Below are 21736 nucleotides of genomic sequence, written 5' to 3'. Positions count from 1 at the left end.
TTTAATATTTAGCCTACTACACAATTGTCTATATCAGGAACATTCTAAAAGACACATACAGTATATGAGTTTCTGAAAATAGTCTTATAAAAACGTATATTTCTCATATAGGCTAATGCTTTGGATATTTAAACTTCAGACTTTTCTGTACTAAGTAATGAACAAAACATTATTTTAATATTTAGCCTACTACACAATTGTCTATATCAGGAACATTCTAAAAGACACATACAGTATATGAGTTTTTGAAAATAGTCTTATAAAAACGTATATTTCTCATATAGGCTAATGCTTTGACTTTTTAAACTTCAGGCTTTTCTGTACTAAGTAATCAACAAAACTATTGTAGACCACAAATAACAAAACTAAAAATCAATGTCACAAATTGCTCAATTGTCAACAGCTTTTTTTCACTCACTTTCACTTTCATTTTCACAATTGGTGCATATGATTGTTTTTGCAGAATGAGTGGAACAAACATATTTACAGCACCTGCAGCAAACTATAGACACTTTTGTCATTTTGTCTTTTTCCCTTTTAGAGCTTTTTGTCTTCAAGCAGAGATGATATCTTCCCCGTGAATACGATGCACCAGAAGGAACAACTACACTAGTACTGGGAAGCGTTTTCCCTAGAACACTTTCTATTGCAGAGATGATAGGCTTTTGCAAACCTATAATATTCTTGGCTCTCTCTTCCACAACTGGCCTAACTAGTTGTTGGCCCAACTCTAGCATATAGAGCCTTCTTACATTATGCTTCTTCTTATTCCAGTCGGGGTTGTTTTTCATGAAAATTGTTCCACCATTGAGACATGCAATATCTATCAAGGTGAAAAATATAGACAGTGGCCACCTTCTAGCCCCCGCTTCACAGAGTGATGTCGCGTCATTTGATCAATGCTGTCTATACCTCCTTTTGTTTCATTATAGTAGAGATTAGCATCTGTTTTCTTTTTCTCTGTCTACTCATCCACTTTTCTATCATTATGTTGTGTGGATAGAAGTAGGAGATTCTTAGTGGGCTTGAGTCTGGTGATGTATGAAACCAAGGTAACTGGTGCCTTGCCTGTTTTCGGGTCTGCGAATAAGAATCTAGGAGAACATAGCTCTCGACCCTGCGTCTTCTTTAGCTCTTCCGGTATGTGCTTTCTGTTACTCTTCAATGTCCCCACCAAAGTCAGCTTGTCATCATTGTAAAGTTCCTCCGCTAGCTCGATGGATGTATAATAACGATCCGTTGTTACATTTCTTCCGGTTCCTTCCAGCGGCTTCACTAGGCGTCTAACAACTGCCTTTGCACTCCGTTCCTCGGCGGGTCGCTCGTCCTTTCCTGCATAGACCTCCATTTTCAGAATGTACCGGGTGTGTGCATCCGATAACATCCTAATCAATATGCCATATTTGCCTGGCTTGTCTTTCATAAAGACTTTAAATGGACATCTTCCTCGAAAGAGCGAGAGCATTTCGTCGATTGTTAGATGTGCACTAGGTATGTAGTATTTTACAAACAATTCGTCAATTTTATAGAAAACTTCACGAATGGGGCAAAACTTATCTTGCTTTCGTCTTTCAGTTCTTGTTTGCTTATCATCAAACCTAATCAAGGACAGAAGTTCTCCAAATCGAATACGACTCATTGTAGCTGTGTAGATGTTCTTGCCCAGTACTTTTCCCCATAAATCATCAATTGGCAGTTCACTGTCATTATTTGCACCCATGAGTATCAAAATACCAATGAAGGCATATAATTCTTCTGTGTTTGTAAGTTTTAGATTCCTAATACTAGCTTCTTCGTTAGTATGATGCACAATAATGTTCACTATTTCAGGAGTTATAAACTTTTTGAAAGATTCTGACGCATTAGAGGTCAAACCTTCATTTGTCAAACCTTCATGGAAACTCACTATATTCTCTACTGACCTGCGGACTTGCCTTGGAGGTGCAGTAGTATATTCCCTACCACTTCTTGCTATAACAGCGATGTTATAAGTAGAAGCGTGCTGCTGATCAGGGGATGAACTTCGCCAACTTGAGTCACTTTCAATTTCTCTGTGATATTCAGTGTCACTGTCGTATGTCACAACATTATCATCTTCTTCTGGATCACTTGCATCAACTATATTATCTTCATTTACCATAGCTGTCACCTCTTTTTCTGTGAGAAAACTCCGAGACATTTTGGCACTCTGATTATTACGAGACATTTCACACAACTAATTTCCAACTGTTCCAGTTTGAATAACAAGACAGTTATTACTTTAAAAGCAACAATGACAACATAATTTGAATTAAATTTGTATATCCAGTGGTACCAACAATCAAACAATGTATATTAATCTGATTATTGATCAATATTTTCAGACAGAAAAATTGTCACACACATGTCTAAGGGGGGGCAAAAATTGCCCGCACTATAAATGAAGATGGTAGGCATATTTAAATAAATCATAAAAATTATAAATCCATGTCATTATATACTTGAGATATTAATCTACAACTACCTACAATCTTGTTTCTTCAGGTCAACAATTACATATTCTACACAAATAAAACAAACAGTGCGGGCAATTTTTGCCCCCCCTTAGCAGTGCTAGGGTTAAGGATTTCATTTTGCCCGTTTCAATTATTTTCTTTTCACTTTCTGAAAATCCAATTTTCAGCATTATATAGTAAGACAGGCATAGCCATTGCTTTTTAGAACTTCAAGATCTCCTTGTGACATTTCTTTTCTAATGATCCGCACATAGCGAAGTTGAATGAACGTAATTTTTATTTCACAATTTGCATACATGATACTGTAATCCAGATATTTAAATGATTTTTGTATTTGTTCTATGCTTTGTTGGTTGCAAATGAAATTGGCGTTTATTTGTTAATGTCCAAAATGTCATTATCATGTGATGTTTTCATATTAAAATCACTGTTACTTAGCTTAATTTAAAAACAACTTCTTGGAAATCATTTACACCTCGATCCCTTGCAACAAATAATAGAGTAGAGGTATTTACTGTGTCCCTGTTAAAATGTTTTTGTCTTTCACTTTTAACTAGTCTTACATTCTTATTATCCTATATATATATATATATATATATATATATATATATATGAAGCGTATACAGGGTGAGAGGAGACCAATGCACCAAAATTTAAGTGACTATTTTACATGTTACATATAACAAAATTTTATTACACTTTTCCTTCGATGAAGCACCGTTAAGCAGGAAAAAATAGTTTTTGCCAAATGTTTGCAGAACTCTATTGCGGTAATGATACGAGAGAAATGGGTCGTTGTTATAAGCAGATAGAAAAAAATATATGAACAGTTAATGTCCTGAATCTTTTCTTGCTAATTAAAGCATGTAACCATGAATTCAAAAAGAATAATAATTGCGAAAATCCTTAAATAAATCTTGCAACGCAGCGCACTGTCAGGGGAAGGTAAGGAGTGTAGCCCACACTTGCTAGTGTTATTACAATAGTCCTGATGTTGCCAAATGCTTCATATAAACATAACGATTTCCTCTAAAAGGGTGAATATTAGAGAAAAAACTTATTTAGATTTTCAAATCTCTCCTCATGATCTACTACCAGTTTCATTTTGATGCAGAGGTTACCATCCATTCTGTACATTAAAAGAGTGATTGGAGATGAGTTTCTCGTCGAACATCTTGACTTATTCGGCCTTTTTGTACTTAATATTCGATACTTTAATCTGAATGTTATTGTTCCTATATCTATGTTTCGCGGTAAAAGGGCTTAAGTGGTTTTGAGTTATGACCTCCATGTGAATAAAAAAAATGTGTTTCTTCAAATGATGTAAAGGGCATACTGCAAGTCTATCCTCTTCCCTAATGATGTTTAGCGTCAGAGTTCCAGCCGATCATAATGATATTGGTCTTCATTTCAAATTTTGTTTTCTTGTACTGAAAACTAGCAATTTATTACCTATACTATTTTTACCGCCCACCATAGATATAAACTCTCCACGACTGTTATACAGGGTGTAAACGATATAAACTATGAAAATTATACAGATTGTACATCTCGGTCTATTAAACGTGTGCAGTGAAATTTTGTTTTTTCTTCAATTTTTGTTTTTAATTCCTAAAATGTCTTGTTTTTAGGATTGATAGCAGTACAATATTTACTATTCGAGCAAATATGAATGTCATTGCCAATGACTTTCCGTCCAACATACACTACTCTTCTCCAACCAGGAGATTAACCGTGAAAGGAATGTGCTTACTATTGCTTCATCTATTGGAGCGAAGTAGACGGATAATATTACCGTTATAACGTCAGTTTAAAAAAGATGCCCTCTCCTGCATATGTCATTTCCTGTATGGAGGGATTAAAAGACCAGGAAATTAACCGTTATCTAATTTTGTAACTGGGGTAGTATAAATATGTGTGTATCAGTGACATTGTTTGCGCTTTGAGAGTTAGCCAATGGAGATGCGTGTACCCACGTGTGTGACCTTATGACATCAACATTCATTCATAGCATTGCACCGCTGCGTCTCATTCCCCTGAGACTTTCTCCTGGTTGGAGTACAGTAACACCACCACAATAGAGAGATAACAGAGTACCCTGATTTATAAACAAGGTTATCACCACAGTTGCAATGTACGTGGCGGACCGCAGTAAATAATGACGGTCTACTATTATTTCCAAAAACATTGAACTCACAGATCAAATTTTTTTTCTAGGGAAACCACAAAAGTTACTGAAAAATTATATTAGGCTTTTTGTTTAGTAACTTATATCCTATCACCAGTACATTTTTGGCAGTTTATATTGTTTACAGTCTGTATAATGTTAATGTTTGACTGATTAAATTTCCAACTTGTTTACTCTATTAATATTTACAGATCTATATACACTTTCGTCCTGATGAACTGACTGATGTAGTGACCACAATGACTGAAGACCTAAACTCTATCTATTGGCTCAAAAGTTTGGACTGAGGTTAAACCCAGAAAAATCGCAGGCTATTGTAATAGAACATCAGCGTTTGTCCTGTACAATTAACGACAAAACCATACCAAGACTGTCAATAAATCGGTCGTTTCTTAAGTATAGCGACACTGTGAAAAAAACCTTGGATTATTAATGGACAGAGATCTAAACTGGAATAGTCGAGTAACTCACATCTGTAAGAAAATGTTTTCATTGCTCCACTCTCTAAATTATTTGTGAAATTGTCTGTCCCTTTCCATAAAAAGAAACATTGTTGAACCGCTAGTGAAGCCCCATTTTGATTACTGTGATTCTCTCTTGACAAACATAATTGTCAATTGAGTTGAAAGACTACAACATGTTCATAATGTGTGTGTCCTCTTCATTTCTAATACTCGTAAATTTGATCATATAACGCCGCCTTCAATTCTAATACTCGTAAATTTGATCATATAACGCCTAATGAAGCACTTTCATGGGTCCGCCTAAAGGAGCGTAGAACACCACATTCTTTATATGTTCTATTTAGAATATTACTCACTTCTGCCCCAAAATATCTGAGAACTCGTTTTGAATATCTTATAACGTTACGGAATCAACATCAGGCCTCCATTCCACGTCACCGTACCTCTTTCTATTCATCCTCTTTCACCTTGTCAGTTTGTCGCCTATGGAACTCCTTACCTCGTTATGTCAGGGATTGCCGAACGGTTAATCAATTTAAAATAAAAATAAAAAATTACATACTTGTACATGGAATTGACTTGTGAGTGTTAGCCAATTTTTATAGGTTATTTTGTGTGTTTGTATAAATTGTCATTTATGCCTATTATAAAGTAGAATTAGGATATGAATTGTAAATCAATTATGTATCATGTTTATTCAATATTCCTTTAGACTTTATATAAGCTTGTTAATGTGCATGAAAAGAAGGCATCATGACCTTAACTCTACCAGAATAAATAAATAAAAAATGAAAATAAAAAAATTAATATTTAGCATTTACTTAGTTGACTAGTTTCGAAGTTTGACAAGGCTTTGGACACTGAAAGAAAGACTTCGTATCTAGTCAAATCCTAAATATTAACACAGTAAAGGAGCTGGAAATTTAATCAGTGATATAATGTATAAGTTTTAAAAGTGTATAATAGGAAAATAAAAGAATGTTTTCGTCTATTAACTAATGTTTCAAGTATTCGTTATCGATGTATTTTATTAAAGATCTTTTCGTAGCCTATAAATATAAAGAAGTTTGTAAAATTTTATTCTTTATGTCTTTTATAATTTATCCACCTTTCAGAGCATATGCAATAGGAACACGATTTCCTACATTTTATTAATCATATTAGAAATTGTGATATTTTTACCTAGACTAGTTTTTGATGACTGTACAGATTTTTGGTGTGAACAATATCATAGGATTACAAAGTGCTACATACATATATACAGTATATATACTGTATACTTCCTTCATTTCGTAGTTTGTTGATAGATCGCAGGATGCAGTTGGTGGATTGAACGCATTTGGCGTTAGTGGGTGAAAACGTCACTTGTAATTTTGCTCGCTCTTTTTAAATTACACACATTCATTTTCAAGATATAAATAATTGCTTCAAAGCAGAACGTGTATAAAGTGCTGTCTATCCCATTATCTCGTATCCCAGCGAGGGAGATGTTAATGGCCCATGGTAATTCACAGCACATCCCTAAGTGTCACAATCTGACTAGTAGCGATGCTTCACTAAATCTAATGTCTTCACACAGCCTGTGGTGAAGACACCATTATGAATCGCTAGTGTTTTTAATATACAAGCAACACGCTTTTCTGCTTACATTATACATTAAAATAGTAAAGTAACTTATACATTTCATATAATTATAGCGGTAGCTCAGTCCATCTGCTAACGGCTTTAATCAAGAATGAGGGAGATCCGAATCTCGATATATCTTGCGAAATTTTCTGTTCATATTGCTGTTGTAGTGCGGGCTTTCTTCAACGACAGTAATTTACACTTATTATTTATTTATTTATTTATTTATTTATTTATTTATTTATTTATTTATTTATTTATTTATTTATTTATTTATATTTATTTATTTCACCTGGTAGAGATAAGGCCATCAGGCCTTCTCTTCCCCTCTACGAGGGGATTACAACTACAATATTAAGAATACAATTACAATTATAATTACAATTAATATTAAATTTACAGATACAATAAAAATCAAAGTACTAAAAAATTAACTGATTAACAAAAGACAGTTCATTGTAAAAGTTAAGAAGAGAGAAGCATTTCTTTTATTGATTAAGTACAAATTAAACCTACTCTACGTAGTAAGAAAATACTTAATAAGCTTGCTTTTGAACGCTACTAAATTCCGACAGTCTCTGATGTCACTGGGTAGGGTATTCCACAAGCGCGAGAGCGAGATTGTGTATGATGATGAATACGATGATATCTTATGTGTTGGTATGGCTAGTATGCAGCTATTTTGCGTGCGTGTGAAGAGATTATGATATGATGACAGGTAGGCTAACTGAAGCGGGAGGCAAGGTAGGTAGGTGGAGAAGTGTGAAGGACTTGGAAAAGGAGAACAAGAGAATGAAAATTTCTACGTTCGTTAAGCCGTAGCCAGTTTAGAGTTTGGAAGGATGGGGTAATGTGGTCAGCGCGTCGGACATCGCAGACGAAGCGTACACAAGAATTATGAACACGTTGTAATTTTTGCGACTGGTTGACATTGATGTCAGTCAGTAGAAAATCATATAATCGAAGTGGGGCATTACTAGTGTTTCCACTAGCATTTTCTTGAGTGGTAGCGGAAGGAATTTTCGAATGCTGTTTAAGGAATGTAGTATGGAAAACACTTTTTGGTAATATGGGTTACTTGGTTATTCCAGTTTAAATGCGTATCAAAGTAAACTCCAAGGTTTTTAACACAGGAAGCAAAAGGTATTATTGTGTCGTTTAACTTGACTGGAAGAGCAGGAGTAATATTGCATAATAGATGTTGATGTCCCACTAGGATTGCTTGTAATTTTCTTGCATTGAGAGTCAAACCCAACTATCTGGCCCATGCAGATATAGATTCAAGGTCCTCGTTAAGATTTTGTATTGCGTCATTGAGTGAGTCAGGGGTTGTATGGATATAGATTCGTAAATCGTCTGCGTAGGGGTGATGCTTACAGTGCTGTAGAGTCGAAGGGATGTCATTTACGTAAATAGTGAACTTATACGCATATTGTGAGCATGTTCCGAAATTATATTGCTATTTGGTAAAATTTATACATTGGGCAGAACGCTATGACTGATTGAATATTATGAAATAAAATGCCTTACATTACAAAACACAAAACTGTAGATAAATTTTATAATGTAAATGATCTTTGAGTAAATTAGGTCTGCATTCTTTATTATATTGTAATTAAGTAGTAAAAATAGTGTATTCTAGTATACATAGTTTAAATAAATTAAATTTTAAGTATTAGTGTAGTTATTAATGTCGTCCACATTCTTTTTTTTTATTTTACTTGGTTATTTAACGACGCTATATCAACTACTAGGTTATTTAGCGTCGATCAGATTGGTGATAGCGAGATCATATTTGGCGAGATGATGTCGAGGATACGCCATAGATTACGTTGCATTCACATTACGGTTGGGGAAAACCTCGGAAAAAATCCAACCAGGCAATCAGCCCAAGCGGGGATCGAACCCGCGCCCCAACGCAACTTCAGACCGGCAGGCAGGCGCCATAACAGACTGTGCCACGCCGGTTTCTTAATTCTCACACCTTCTGTGTATTCTATTGTTTCTTCTGCTGTTGTCTGTATACAACATTTTTTAATGAGTTCAGTACTCATTACTATTCTCAGTTGTGGATTCTAATGGAGCGGTTTTCTCTTCAAAATCTGCTTCAAATCTTTTACTGTCCTCTTCGTTCTTCAGTTTTCCATATTCAATTTCTTCGTTATCTGTCTTCCTCTTGTCTTCTTCAGACGGATATCTACTTCGCCTATCATTAGGACATGATCTGAGGTAATATCCGCTCCTGGTAAAGTATTTGCATTTTTTAAGAAATTTCGAAATCTTTCCTGTAGCAATATATAGTCTATCTGATATCTTCTTTCGTCCCTTGGCCATGTCCATCTGTATCTTTTTCGTTTATATTGTTGGAATAATGTATTTCCAACAATTATTGCATTTCTTTTACAAAAATTCACCAAATATATTTTCCTCTATCCTATCTTTTTTCCCCAATTCATATTTTCCATTTGTTCTTTTATCTTGTCCTTCTCCTATAACTGCGTTCCAGTCAACCATTAGGATTACGCATGCTTCTTTCTGCTCCTTCTCAACTATCTCTTCTATCTTGTCATAGCTTTCTTCTACTTCCTCGTCTGCTAATCCACTATGTTACATATAAACTTGCACTAGCACTAAGTCCACCTTCTTCCCTTGTAGTCTCACCATTAGCTCCGGTCATCTACATAACGCACTGATATCATTTTATCTTTCACATGTGGTCTCAGTAATACACCAACACCATGACTTCCTTTGCACTCACCATTTGAATAAACAACCTAATTTCATTACTCACCAACTCACCACTATTTTTCCACCTCACTTCTGATATTCTCGTCACATCCACTTTGTTTCTTATCATTTCTTCCTTCAAGTTTTCCAACTTACCCTCTTGCAGAAGAGTCTTTACATTTCACGTTCCAATCCTCAATCTTCCTTTCTTCTCTTTGTTGGGTTGCTTCATAACAGGTTCGTTCCAACAAGCGGTTCATGTATCAGTTCATGTACGAATTATGGATCATCTTATGCGCATGCGCTGGTTGACAATCTGCTACAGGATAGGAACAGAACTGGATGATGTTGATACGCTTTTCGAATCATCGTTACTAAATCAAGAGATGATATAACTGTGATCATCTTTGCCTGAGAACGGGCTGCTAAATTATTATCGTTTCGCAGCAAATTCAAATTGCAGAAAATAGAATTTCGATAATCTTCTATAAAAGATAACAAAGAACATGGAAGGTAAGAATTCCGCTAATTCGATATCGTGTACTGGGGAACTCATCTAAACGTAGTTTTTTTTAATGATCCATTTTTATACTCTGTTTATTATACTTTTAATGAAAGTTGCATGTTGAAAATATAATTAACTATTTCGATACCCAAATATTAATGTCCATTCTCTTTCTTTTTGGCGAAAATTTAAATTAAATCTCTAGTTTTATTATTCGTCTGCACTGTCACTTTTCATCTTAACCTCATTGATGTGAACAGTAGATCGTGTCTTTCTTCAGTATCCAGGAGACGTTGGTGAGCTTATGCGCATGCGCGTCTCGCGTATTCATGAGTACATGTCTCAATCCGCTGACTACTTGTGACCGTTCCGAACCCGTATCAAAAGTTTGTTGGAACGCCCGACTGCAGTACAAGTTTCCGGTTCAGAACTGGTTTGGTGTGTGTTGGAACGCTTTTTCTTTACTGCGCATGCTCATAATAGTTACGGACGGTTCCTGACTGTTGTTGGAACGAACGTAATGTGTCCTTCCCCAGCATCTACCTCCCGGATATCCGAAAGGGGGGATAGTTTACTTCCGAATCTTTTTTCTTGGGAAAGATACATGCTGTAGCTTCCCGTTGCTTCCCGCACACTACTCTCTCTTTCGCATCTTAAAACGATACCAGGGGGTCCCAGCGTTGAGGTGAGGAGAGTGGATTTGACTAATTAGGCCCTCCGGACTTTACCGAAATTCACCGCAAGGATTAAATATCAGTTATGTCAGGGTTTTTGACTCGATTAGAGATCAGAAAATCCCAATTAGCCTTTGACCATCAAAATATAGGTAGGCCTAATTCATTTAAATGTTATAACTTTAAAACTTCAATGAAATTTTAGTCATGATGCTAGTTTTCTTTCCCGAAGTTTATGAATTTCACCAAACTCGGTATTCAAAGGGGTTCATTTTATTTTAAATTGATGCAAGGAATAGGAATTTAACGTTATACAGTTTTAACAATTAGCATATATTAATATTATGTGCATTTATTAGTAAAAATACTTACTTTTCCAGAAAAATTGTCTGGAAGACTTTCTTTTGTAGCCGAGTGCAGAACTCTCACTCACAAGAAACGAGCAGAAGTCGGCAAGCATGTCGGGAGGCAATTTTCCTGAATATTGCCCTTCCATTTCAGAGACTTTTTGATGAAACTTTCTCCATGTTCGTTGTTGGGCGGAAAGAAATTAAGATGTGAGTTCAAAAAGTGGATTTTAAGGAACATACTGCACTCCATTGCCTCAAATGTCCTTAACATAGTTTCCACCACTTCAGTATAGTTATCTACTCTAGCATTACCTAGGAATTTTTAAGATACTGTCTTGAACGCACGTCATGCCACTTTTTCAATTTCAGGGAGTCTCCTCGAATAAAGGGTCCTCCATGACTCAATGAATTTGAGGACCAATAAAGACGCCATCTTTTAATTCCCCTTCACTCAATTTAGGAAATTTACCTATTCCTTAAACATTCATAACCAGGCCCATTTTTTGTCTATTGTTTCAACAAAATTTTTTCATGAAGCCTAACTTTATAATATGGAGTGGTGGTAATATAATTGTGAGATAATCTACAAGTAGATGAAATTTCACGCTTTTTTCACCACGTACCAAACTTTGTCTCAATCCACTCCCTCACACTACAATGTCTGCTCTGTCTCCCTAGAGTCCTACTCGCAAAAACAGCAAAATAAGTTCGGAGAATGAACACATTTACGCGACATTGCGCTATGAACTGTCACTTGTTAGTGAGAAGTTATGCACACAAACTTATAATAATTCAATTATAACTTTTAAATACATTATCATTCACACCTAATTTAAAACTGTTAACTTCCACACTCTATTAGTGTTTATGTTTAAGAGGGTTCCAATATTTGGAGTGCTTTTCATTATGTTATAGTGTTTTAAATATTAACAGATGACATTGCTACAATCTGTTTACGTTTGTAACCAAGGACAACTCTTAAATAATTTACATTTTTATTTTATTTATTGTGTATTCATCCACTTTTCAAGAATCAAGCCATTTCTTTTAAAAACACTTAAATTCAGTTATATGTGAATTTTCCAGAATAAATCGCATTGGCATGATTATTCCTCCTCCAGCTTATAATAGGCTGCATATAATTCAGTTGCTGAAACCAGTAAATCAACGCAAACAGCTGTACAAAGATAATACTCAATGTAATTCACAATGTACGAGCATGTCTTCCTTGCCCCCACTGTGGAAAATGTTATCGTGGACAACATGCCATTAAAATTCATATGGCACTTGCCCATCCAGAAAAACATAGGATTGCAATCTGCGTTCCAACCATTCCGCAATATAAATATAAATACCAACTTCACGATATGTGTCACGGGATTGATGTTTGGAGCATGAGGAACGATACCTAATTTCTCTTCTTAATTCTGTAAGACCCTAGGACTGCAAAAATCTTTTCTAAATGAACTGGCCCTCCTCATAAATTAGAGAGTCAGTCAAACTCTTACGGAACCACCTATATGGACTCTAATTCAGTGTACTGAAAAAACTGACGCACCATTATTATTTTCTTTTTCTTATTATCTTTCATTGCTTCTTTACTTCTTTGTAACTTTTCTTATTCTGTGAACTGCCATTGTTTGTTTGTTTGTTTACTGGCTTGTCATTTTTTTACTCTGTTTTCTTTCATCATCTATTTCTTCTTTTATGTTTTGTATGCTTTGTATAATGGCAGCCTCTAATTTGAGTAAGCTCTGGTAAATAAATAAATAAATAAATAAATGAATGAATGAATGAATGAATGAATGAATGAATTAATATGGTGAACAATAAGTATGTAATATTGCTAATAATTTCTTAAATACTAGTTTTACAAAAAAAAAAGTTTTATACAAAAGCTGTTGCAGACAAACCATACAATATGTTACCATTGTTCCAAAAAAATTAGTAATTCAGGTATAGGTACAGGCTGTGACAGTAAACTTTACTTTTTAAGTGGCACCTTATATTAAAATTTATATATTCCGAATCTCCATTAAATGTACATATAAATATGTAGAAATCAAACCCATTCACCCGTTTCATGTCCTTCAACTGTTTATTAAAGTCGTTTCTTGGACTTCAAACTTGAGACAAATAAGTAGACTAACTATGACCAACCAAACTTGACAACAGATCCTCAGAATAAGAACCATTCATAGCCAAACAATGTCCGTCTATTACGGAAAAAATCCCTCGCCTTTCTCACAGTTACATGACTGATCTGTTCCATCTTATATTTACAGTAGACTGTTTTCCTTTTCCAGCTACCATAAAATAACTCTTTCATAATAATTCATGATACTGTGACATGTCACTTCTTCTGTTCCAGATGTCTAACCACCAAGAGGCGCAACGGTTGCAAAGCAAGTCCCGTAAGAATTATGCGGCTGCCTGTCGCCAAGATTCTTCCAACGTTTGAACACATCTGTATGAAAAGTCACTAAGTTATAACACGAAGTTATTGGCTTCACAATCCATGCATGTGTGGAGAAGAGAAATACAAGCGATACAATCTGAAAATACTTTTTCTGTGAAAAATGTTTCAGCCTCTAGTAAAAGCAAATAGTGTATATGTGTCGAAGCCATGACGTAAACAGTCATGTTAGTACTTCATGAGAACCCAATAACTGACTCTAATGTCATATATCCTACAGACAATGCCACGTTCTTTACAGAGGCAGCATTATCAGGCTGGACTGTGTTAACCACTCTGCCCCCTGTAGATATATCAAATTCTATTGCTCCTTCAGTACCTTTGTCGAATGTGACCAGCACCTGGGGCCCTAAACGTCACCCCCTTTATATAGTAGTGCCCATCACGGTGATATACGCGGTGATTCTATTTACTGGTTTATTGGGGAATGTGAGCACTTGTGTGGTGATCGCCCGTAACAAACACATGCACACTGCCACCAATTACTATTTATTCAGTCTCGCCGTGTCGGACCTGCTTCTATTGGTATCTGGGTTGCCGCAGGAGATGTATTATAATTGGTCTAGGTACCCGTATGTATTTGGCGAGGCATTCTGTGTTCTTCAGGGCTTTGCAGCCGAAACGTCGGCGAATGCTACAGTTCTCACCATCACAGCCTTCACAGTTGAACGCTATGTGGCCATCTGTCATCCGTTCCAGTCGCATACTTTATCAAAGGTATGTACATTTCAGTGATTACTGTATTGAAGAAACGTATTTTTATTGTAACTACTGTAATTATTATGATCCCTTCTTTCTCTTTTTAACAGTTACATAGTCAATCAGAAAATGTAATATTTATAAATACATGTAGCTAGAACAGTATTCGATGAAAGAGTAATGGAACGGAGAAAAATTCTCTCCGGCACTGGGATTTGAACCCGGGTTTTCAGCTCTACGTGCTGATGCTTTATCCACTAAGCCACACCGGATACCCATCCCGGTGTCGGACAGAATCGTCTCAGTTTAAGTTGCAACTCTTGGGTTCCCTCTAGTGGCCGCCCTCTGCACTAAGTCATAGATGTCTATGAACGTAGGACCGAAGTCCACACATGTGCTGAGGTGCACTCGTTATGAGTGACTAGTTGGCCGGGATCCGACGGAATAAGCGCCGTCTTAAATCATGAAGTGATTCACGCATATCATATATATTATTTTAATGTACCGAAGTACATTTGATATTTCCATGCAGATATTCTGCGTCATCATACGATAAAAGAGTAATGGAACGGAGAAAAATTCTCTGCGGCACCGAGATTTGAACCCGGGTTTTGAGCTCTACATGCTGATGCTTTATCCCGGTGCCAGAGAGAATTTTTCTCCGTTCCGTTACTCTTTCATCGTATGATGACGCAGAATATATGCATGGAAATATCATATGTACTTCGGTACATTAAAATAATATATAGAACAGTATTTCTAATCGCTTAAGGGTATATGTACGTGAACGACCACACATATTATCAGAAAAGTAGGCTATAAATCTCTAAAATTGTGTAAGGAAATGAGCTCACAATTGAATCGATCAGAGCCATAGTGGACCAAGTGCCATTTATTAAAAACGGAGAAAGCAAGACTTAAAGTTAAATGAATACCATAGTTTAATGAAGATTGACATATTTAGTTTGAATGTGTATGCTTTATATTATTTGCAATATGTTTCCATTGAATTATGATGACTATTACACTTTTACTACGTCACATTACTTTTGACCAATAAAACGGCACGAAAGGACGTCTTTCAACCAATCATGGCTGCTTATCGCACAATTTTATCGCGTCCCTAGCATTTGTTTAATTTTATCGCGTCCCTAGCATTTGTTTAATTTTATCACTACCCTAGCATTTGTTTCTTTGTTTGCCAACATTTCAAACTGCACTGGTCTGGACGTCAAAACACAGAAAATTACAAACCACTCCAGTCGATGCACAGCACTTTCAAATACGACTCACATTGGCATTCAAGAACAAGAATTAATAAAGATCACTGGCCATAGCTATGATCTTCCCTGAAACCCTATTTACAAATAAATGAAGAGCACCATTCGGAAATCCTGAATAAGTTGAGGGATACACTATGTACATCAACGAGTTCACTTCTTTTACGCACACGTCCAATATAACATCAACTGAACCACCAACCCCTAAAACATTCAAATTTGAAAATTGTACCTACTTTCAATAATCGTTTCTTTTAAAATTATTCATGTTTATTTTTTATTTCATTATCGTTAATTAAAACGTTTCTTGTTTATTTCATCATCCCTAATTAAAACTTTTCTAACACTTGTTTATATTATTTAGGTTATGTTTCTTATAGCTTCTGCAATATGATATTATGGATAGTCACGTATCAGACATTGTTTAATACTAAGATTTATTGAAAATGATCTGCCAAGTGACGTTGATTACTGGGATCGGGATAATTGAAGTGGAATGCAACTGTTTTAATAAAAATGAAACTGAATCAACAAAGGCTTCTTGACCAGTAACCGTCCACAGAGTTCAATGAAGATTCTATAGTTGGCAAAACTGATAAGAAAACAGCGATTCATAACACACTACTTCCATCTACTAGCTTAATATTTATAATGTTGAGATGGTAAAAATTTGAAGACAGTTGTATTTTCGTAAGTCAATTAATATTTTATTGTATTGGAGTACTTCGTTACTTCTAATCTTTATATACTTTCTTCTAATCGTGTAATAGTCAGTTAAATCCCACTCGAGTTTTGATTTTCTCTAGATAAATCAAAACCTCTAGTGAGATTACTGTTGATAACTACACTTTTAACCCTTGTTTTCTACGGTTTTAGTAAATGGCGCTTGGCCCACTATGGTTCTGAACCCTTCAATTGGACAAAAATTGCAAAGTACCTCAACAAGACTTATTACAACTTAAATATCTGATAAAAGTATAAAAAAGGTTACTAATAATTTTTTTTAGAGTTCACTTTTTACTTTAAATTAAATTTTCACACATTATTTTATGACTCTACAACCATTAGAGATAGAATTCTGAAATGTTGTACACTGATTTTACATGCATTTATGCGAAAGGTAGACTACAATAATGCCCATTTATTTCAAAATAGAAAAATGAGGTCGTAAAACATTATTCAAATTTTAATATATTTTATATAAGAGAAATAAAAAATTAATTGTGTTAAAATAAACAACTCTACATGTCTGAGAGTAGTCTACTTTTTCAGAAATAAGTGTTTATTACACGCAGGAAAAATATTAAAGATGTCAGAGAGACCATAACAATGTTATGGTTACCAAATGACGTACCTGCAGAATTTTTTTTTCATACTTTAATAAGACTGGTTTGAAAAGTATTATTAGTAACCTTTTTTTATACTTTTATCAGATATTTAAGTTCTAATAAGTCTTGTTGTGGTACCTTGTAATTTTTGTCCAATTGTGAGTTTATTTTCTTATAAAATTTTAGAAATTGTGAACCTGCATTTTCTGACAATATTTGTGGTCGTTCACGTAGATATACCCTTAACACAGTGATGTCAACAAAAGCACAAACGCGTCTCACAGCCCGTATGCGCTGGTCAGTGCACGTAGGGCACACAGGTACAAGTCACTGGCGAACACAAGGGTTGTACATTACACATTGACGAAGAAGTCTTTCAGTTCGTTTCAGACTGGCTGGACTCTTGACTTCTTATGTAAGTGAAAGATGAGGTAATGCTCTTTGTTTGGTATGTGGAAATTATTTAGTTACAAAGATAAGCAGTGTTAAATGCCTGAAATTTTTAGTCGATATACAGAGTGATGTATTCACATTTTGTTGCTTTATTGATATTAAATAGTAGTAAATATATATGTAGATATACTGTAGCCTATAGCTTCTTTCTCAATACGTTGTATTCTGTAAGAATGAAGTACAAACAAACGGGTGTGTTACTAATAGCGTAGACTCGCTACATGGCAGTTACTAGTTCGAAGTCCAAAATTTACCAAATTCGACCTTTACCTGACATGTTGTGTTTTGTATAGAATACCATCCTGTTAAAATGAATATCCCAAATCCGAGTCTAAGCCTGGGTTTTTTAATTATACAAGTATTTAATTTTTCAGTAGATATTCTTATATTACAAGGCTACATAGTTTCTTTGCAGTCCTGAAAAAAATTACTTCAATGGGCTTGGGATGTTTGCCACTTCAGATCTTCCGTTAGAAAGTATAGACTTCATCAATAATGCACCAGCAAAGACACACTGTGATTGTAAAGTTCTTCCCACATTTTACAAAGCTTTAAATCCTGATGTACTTTATTCGGGGTTACGAAAATTTGCGGCTCAATTTATTTGTATATTTGACAGTAAGTAACTGTATGAGCAATTTTTCTCACTTGTAAACCTAAAAAAACCAAGACTATGATCAGGATTATCAGATGATAATATGAGGGCTATGCCACATCTTCCATCGTGGAAATACATTTCGCCCAACATAAGAAGGCTGGTGTCGGTAAAAAGCAAAAAATGCACTTTTGAATTAGGCGAGAATTTAGGAATTTAAATTCGTTCCTAAAAGTGTGATATTAATATAATAAACATATGATTATATAACAGTTACATAACAGTTAACTAGATAGGCCTTATTATCTAAAACTGCTTAATTTAAAGAGAATATATGTTTATTACTTGTTGTAGGTCTATTATTTCATTTTACCATATGCACAATGTCATATGATTTATTTTCCTTTTGTATTAGTTTAAACAGAAAAGCAGCGTTTATGCATTGTTAGATAGCTATATACCGGTAACAATTAATTAAATCTTAGTTATTGTCTGAAACTGTATTAGTTAAGCAGAGTCTATGTTTATTATTAAATTGTACTTTTTGTAATTAATTGCATGTATTACAGAGGAACATTCTGCAAAACATCCTTTCATTTCTTGTTGTTTTGTATAAATGTAACACATTATCTATTCCTTCAAATCAGTTGAATTTACCTCGCAGCGGTAGAGCAATAGAATTCATTTTGCTCACTCCTTCTTGTTCATTGCTACTGCAACCACTCAGTGCTTAATAGCACGTAGAGTCGAGTACGTGCTTCTGACCTTGACATGTTTACATTTTCCCAGGATTTTTCAAAGCATGAAGGCGTCTACAGAATTTCTCTAGTTGCAACTATACAGAATATCTTATCTAAGCCGTTCATTTTTGTTTAGGCAGCCCAAATATCAACCCAGATATGTGGGAGGTATTCAGCGGTTTCACACGCGGAATCAGGGATGTGTATTAGCGTCCATGTGAATATCTTCGTATGATAACTCTATGTTAAATATGTGCAGCCAATTTGTTAATAATTTATTTTCTTTCGGCTTTCCAACATTTCCTACAATCGCGTTTACCACTGGTTAGTGTTTGTTGAGTCATTAGTTCTTCTTATAGCCCCATATTATTTCTTAATCATTAACCTATCTCAAATTAATTTGTTTTGCTTCATTCGGAATAAATAATGGAAATAATAAAAAAAGTACATTAAAGAACAGACAACGTACAGTTTTAACACAATTTATTCATTCATTTAAAGCCCTTAGCTACACTATTATGAAACCATCACAAAACCAAGAGAAACGTTGAATTCAGACTACGATATACCGTATGGTCTAAGAAATATAACCCGCATGGTATTGGACCATATTGACGTATTCTGTTTGCTAGAACATGTTATATTCAATTCTTCACTCACTAGCTTTCACTTTTGCTGTCGCGACTTTCAGAGATTCGAAACGTGAATGATTACCGAATGCAGGGTTCGAGCTTTTAAAGGTTCTTTCCGTTTTAAAGTAGCTTTAACTGGAATGTTCTAGAATCACCTGAAACAGAAGTTCGAAATTAAACAATACGAAAAGAAGAACCGAAGATATAACCCTCACAGGTAGTCGAAATATTCATAAAACTCATTACTCTAGCTGAGAGCGACGAATTATCTTGAGAGATCGGCGTATTCAAAATTAATGTTCTTTCTTCAAAGGCATCGTATGAATCAATATATTAATCAGTCCACCCATCTATGTTAATTTATTATTTTAGCTGTTTTCAATCATTATTAAAACTAAAATATTACCAAACCATTCTGTTTGTGGAACGGCAGTCACTTGTACTTCACAGCGCGTAGGTGTTACGTCACCTGTCCAGTACGATCGCTCTCTTATTCTAGTCATATCTAGTTACACCTTTCTCTCTCGCACAGGGTAACAACATAAGATCCCAGCTCCGCTGTGTATGTTCTGCATACAAAATGGTCACTAATTTCATAAGCGCTGCGAATTACAGAATTTCAACGATGAAAAATGTCCACCGATAGTGATGTAGTGCGTGATGCCTAAAAAAATTATGAACGACTTGAGTCAGACACCCTGTACAAAATATTGGTAATTCTACTGCATAGCCTATTCTTCTCTCTTTTGCTTTCCGTGTTGTAACCTTAAAGTTCTGAATGTCCTGCATTCAGTTTCTAGAGGTAAAGTTGTTATTCAGTTCGTAGTAGACTACCTACTTCTCTTATTGATATTATACAGGGTGATTCACGAGGATTTACCGTCCCTTACAAAGCTTATTTCTCAAAACATTCTGAGCAAAAATTTTCATGTAAACATAATGTCCTAATCTCAATATTTTCCACTTACACTAATTTGAAATTGTTAGTAAAATACCTTTTTTCTTTAGTTTTAAGGGTACAAAATATCACAAAGAGAGAATGAACTATTCAGAAGTGTCATTTCTTTAATTAGCCAATGTTCTGAAGCTAAAAATGTTTAGTTAATTGCTTTGTACAGATTTTGTTTTTCAATTTTTAACTAAAAATTACATCTTTCTTACGCACTTAGGCTGTCACAAAAATTGTTACAAATCATACGACTTCAGGAACTTGATTCTTTACAGTTTAATTAAGCATCATAATGTATAGTCTTAAAGAATTTACAAGAGTGACGTGATTTGTAACAACTGTTATGATAAATTTGTAAGAAAATATAATTTTGTAGTTAAGAATAAACGAAGAATTCTGTACGAAGCAACTATGGAATTCACAACACATTTCTAGCTTCAGAATATTAGCTAATTAAAGAAATGATACTCCTGAATAGTTCATTCTTTATCTATAATATTCTTTTACCGTTAAAACTCAAGAATAATGGTATTTTGTAAACAATTTCAAATTAGTGTAACTCTGAAAATATTGAGATTAGGACAAATGTTTATATGACATTTTTTGCTCAGTATGTCTTCGAAAATAAGCTGCGTAAGACACCGTAAATCCTTGTGAATTACACTGTATAATATCCTTATATTTATTTAGTATGGCTTGAAGGAAGGTTGAAAACCTGTGTTTACAAATTTCTAATAAGTAACACATTTCTTCCTGCTCGTCCAATGATCTGTTTTCAACTTAAGTGAATGATCAGAATTGGAGCCTCTGCAAGTAACCAGAAGATAAGTTCTGATTGGCAAGGTAGGGCACTTCTTCAAGGGGCGGGGATAATGATTTTATGATGGAGAACTCATAGAATGGTGACAAAGAAGACGAAAGTACCCTGAGAAAATAATGAGTCCAAACACAACTTATTTTCGATTCATTCTATTTTTATAGTATTGATTGAGCTATAATACGTAATGTGGTTAGCCATCGTCCTGCTTATGATAATCTTATTGCATTTTACCGAATATATTTCCACTTATAATATAGATGAATATTAAACAAACCAATAGCGTAAAAGGAGTTTTTCATTCTTAATATGCATAGTACTGTTATCTCTCTTAAGAAAATTACCTGTTGCATGCTTGTTGAGATTTAAGTACATGTGTATGAAGTCTGTAGTCAAGTATGTTTACTCCAAATTTTCTTTAAAAAAATGTACAATATAACTGCACCGTGCTTTGAGCATAAAAATCAGATTCTTCCAAAATCAAAGATTAACAACAATATACATAAATTAAATTTAATTGCACAATACAATTGTAAAATTATTACAACTTGTATGGTTTTAAATTTTAAAAGCAAATAATGGAAGTAGGACTTAATACAATTGTACATAGAAGGAAACACAAATTTGTTTTCTCACCCGCTCGAAACATCTGTAGCATTAATCACATTGTTTGTGACAGATATAAATATTTAAAGACAAAAGCGTATTATTCCATGTCACAGTTCTCAGTGCATTTCA

At 34.7% G+C, this 21736-nt stretch overlaps 1 protein-coding gene across 3 annotated transcripts in view; it reads left to right on the top strand.

The window, feature by feature from the left end:
* Positions 1 to 21736, top strand: part of LOC138690943 (pyrokinin-1 receptor-like) — a 310043-nt gene that overhangs the window by 111088 nt on the left and 177219 nt on the right. For all 3 annotated transcript variants that reach the window (XM_069812527.1, XM_069812525.1, XM_069812526.1), the window contains exon 2: positions 13401 to 14222. In XM_069812527.1, the coding sequence (XP_069668628.1) occupies positions 13671 to 14222 (552 nt within the window). In that variant the 5' untranslated portion in view covers positions 13401 to 13670. The remainder of the gene's footprint in view (positions 1 to 13400; positions 14223 to 21736) is intronic.

This window comes from Periplaneta americana, chromosome 16 (genome assembly GCF_040183065.1).
Source record: "Periplaneta americana isolate PAMFEO1 chromosome 16, P.americana_PAMFEO1_priV1, whole genome shotgun sequence".
Classification (NCBI taxonomy): domain Eukaryota; kingdom Metazoa; phylum Arthropoda; class Insecta; order Blattodea; family Blattidae; genus Periplaneta; species Periplaneta americana.
This window is presented reverse-complemented; position numbering and strand designations above follow the sequence as displayed.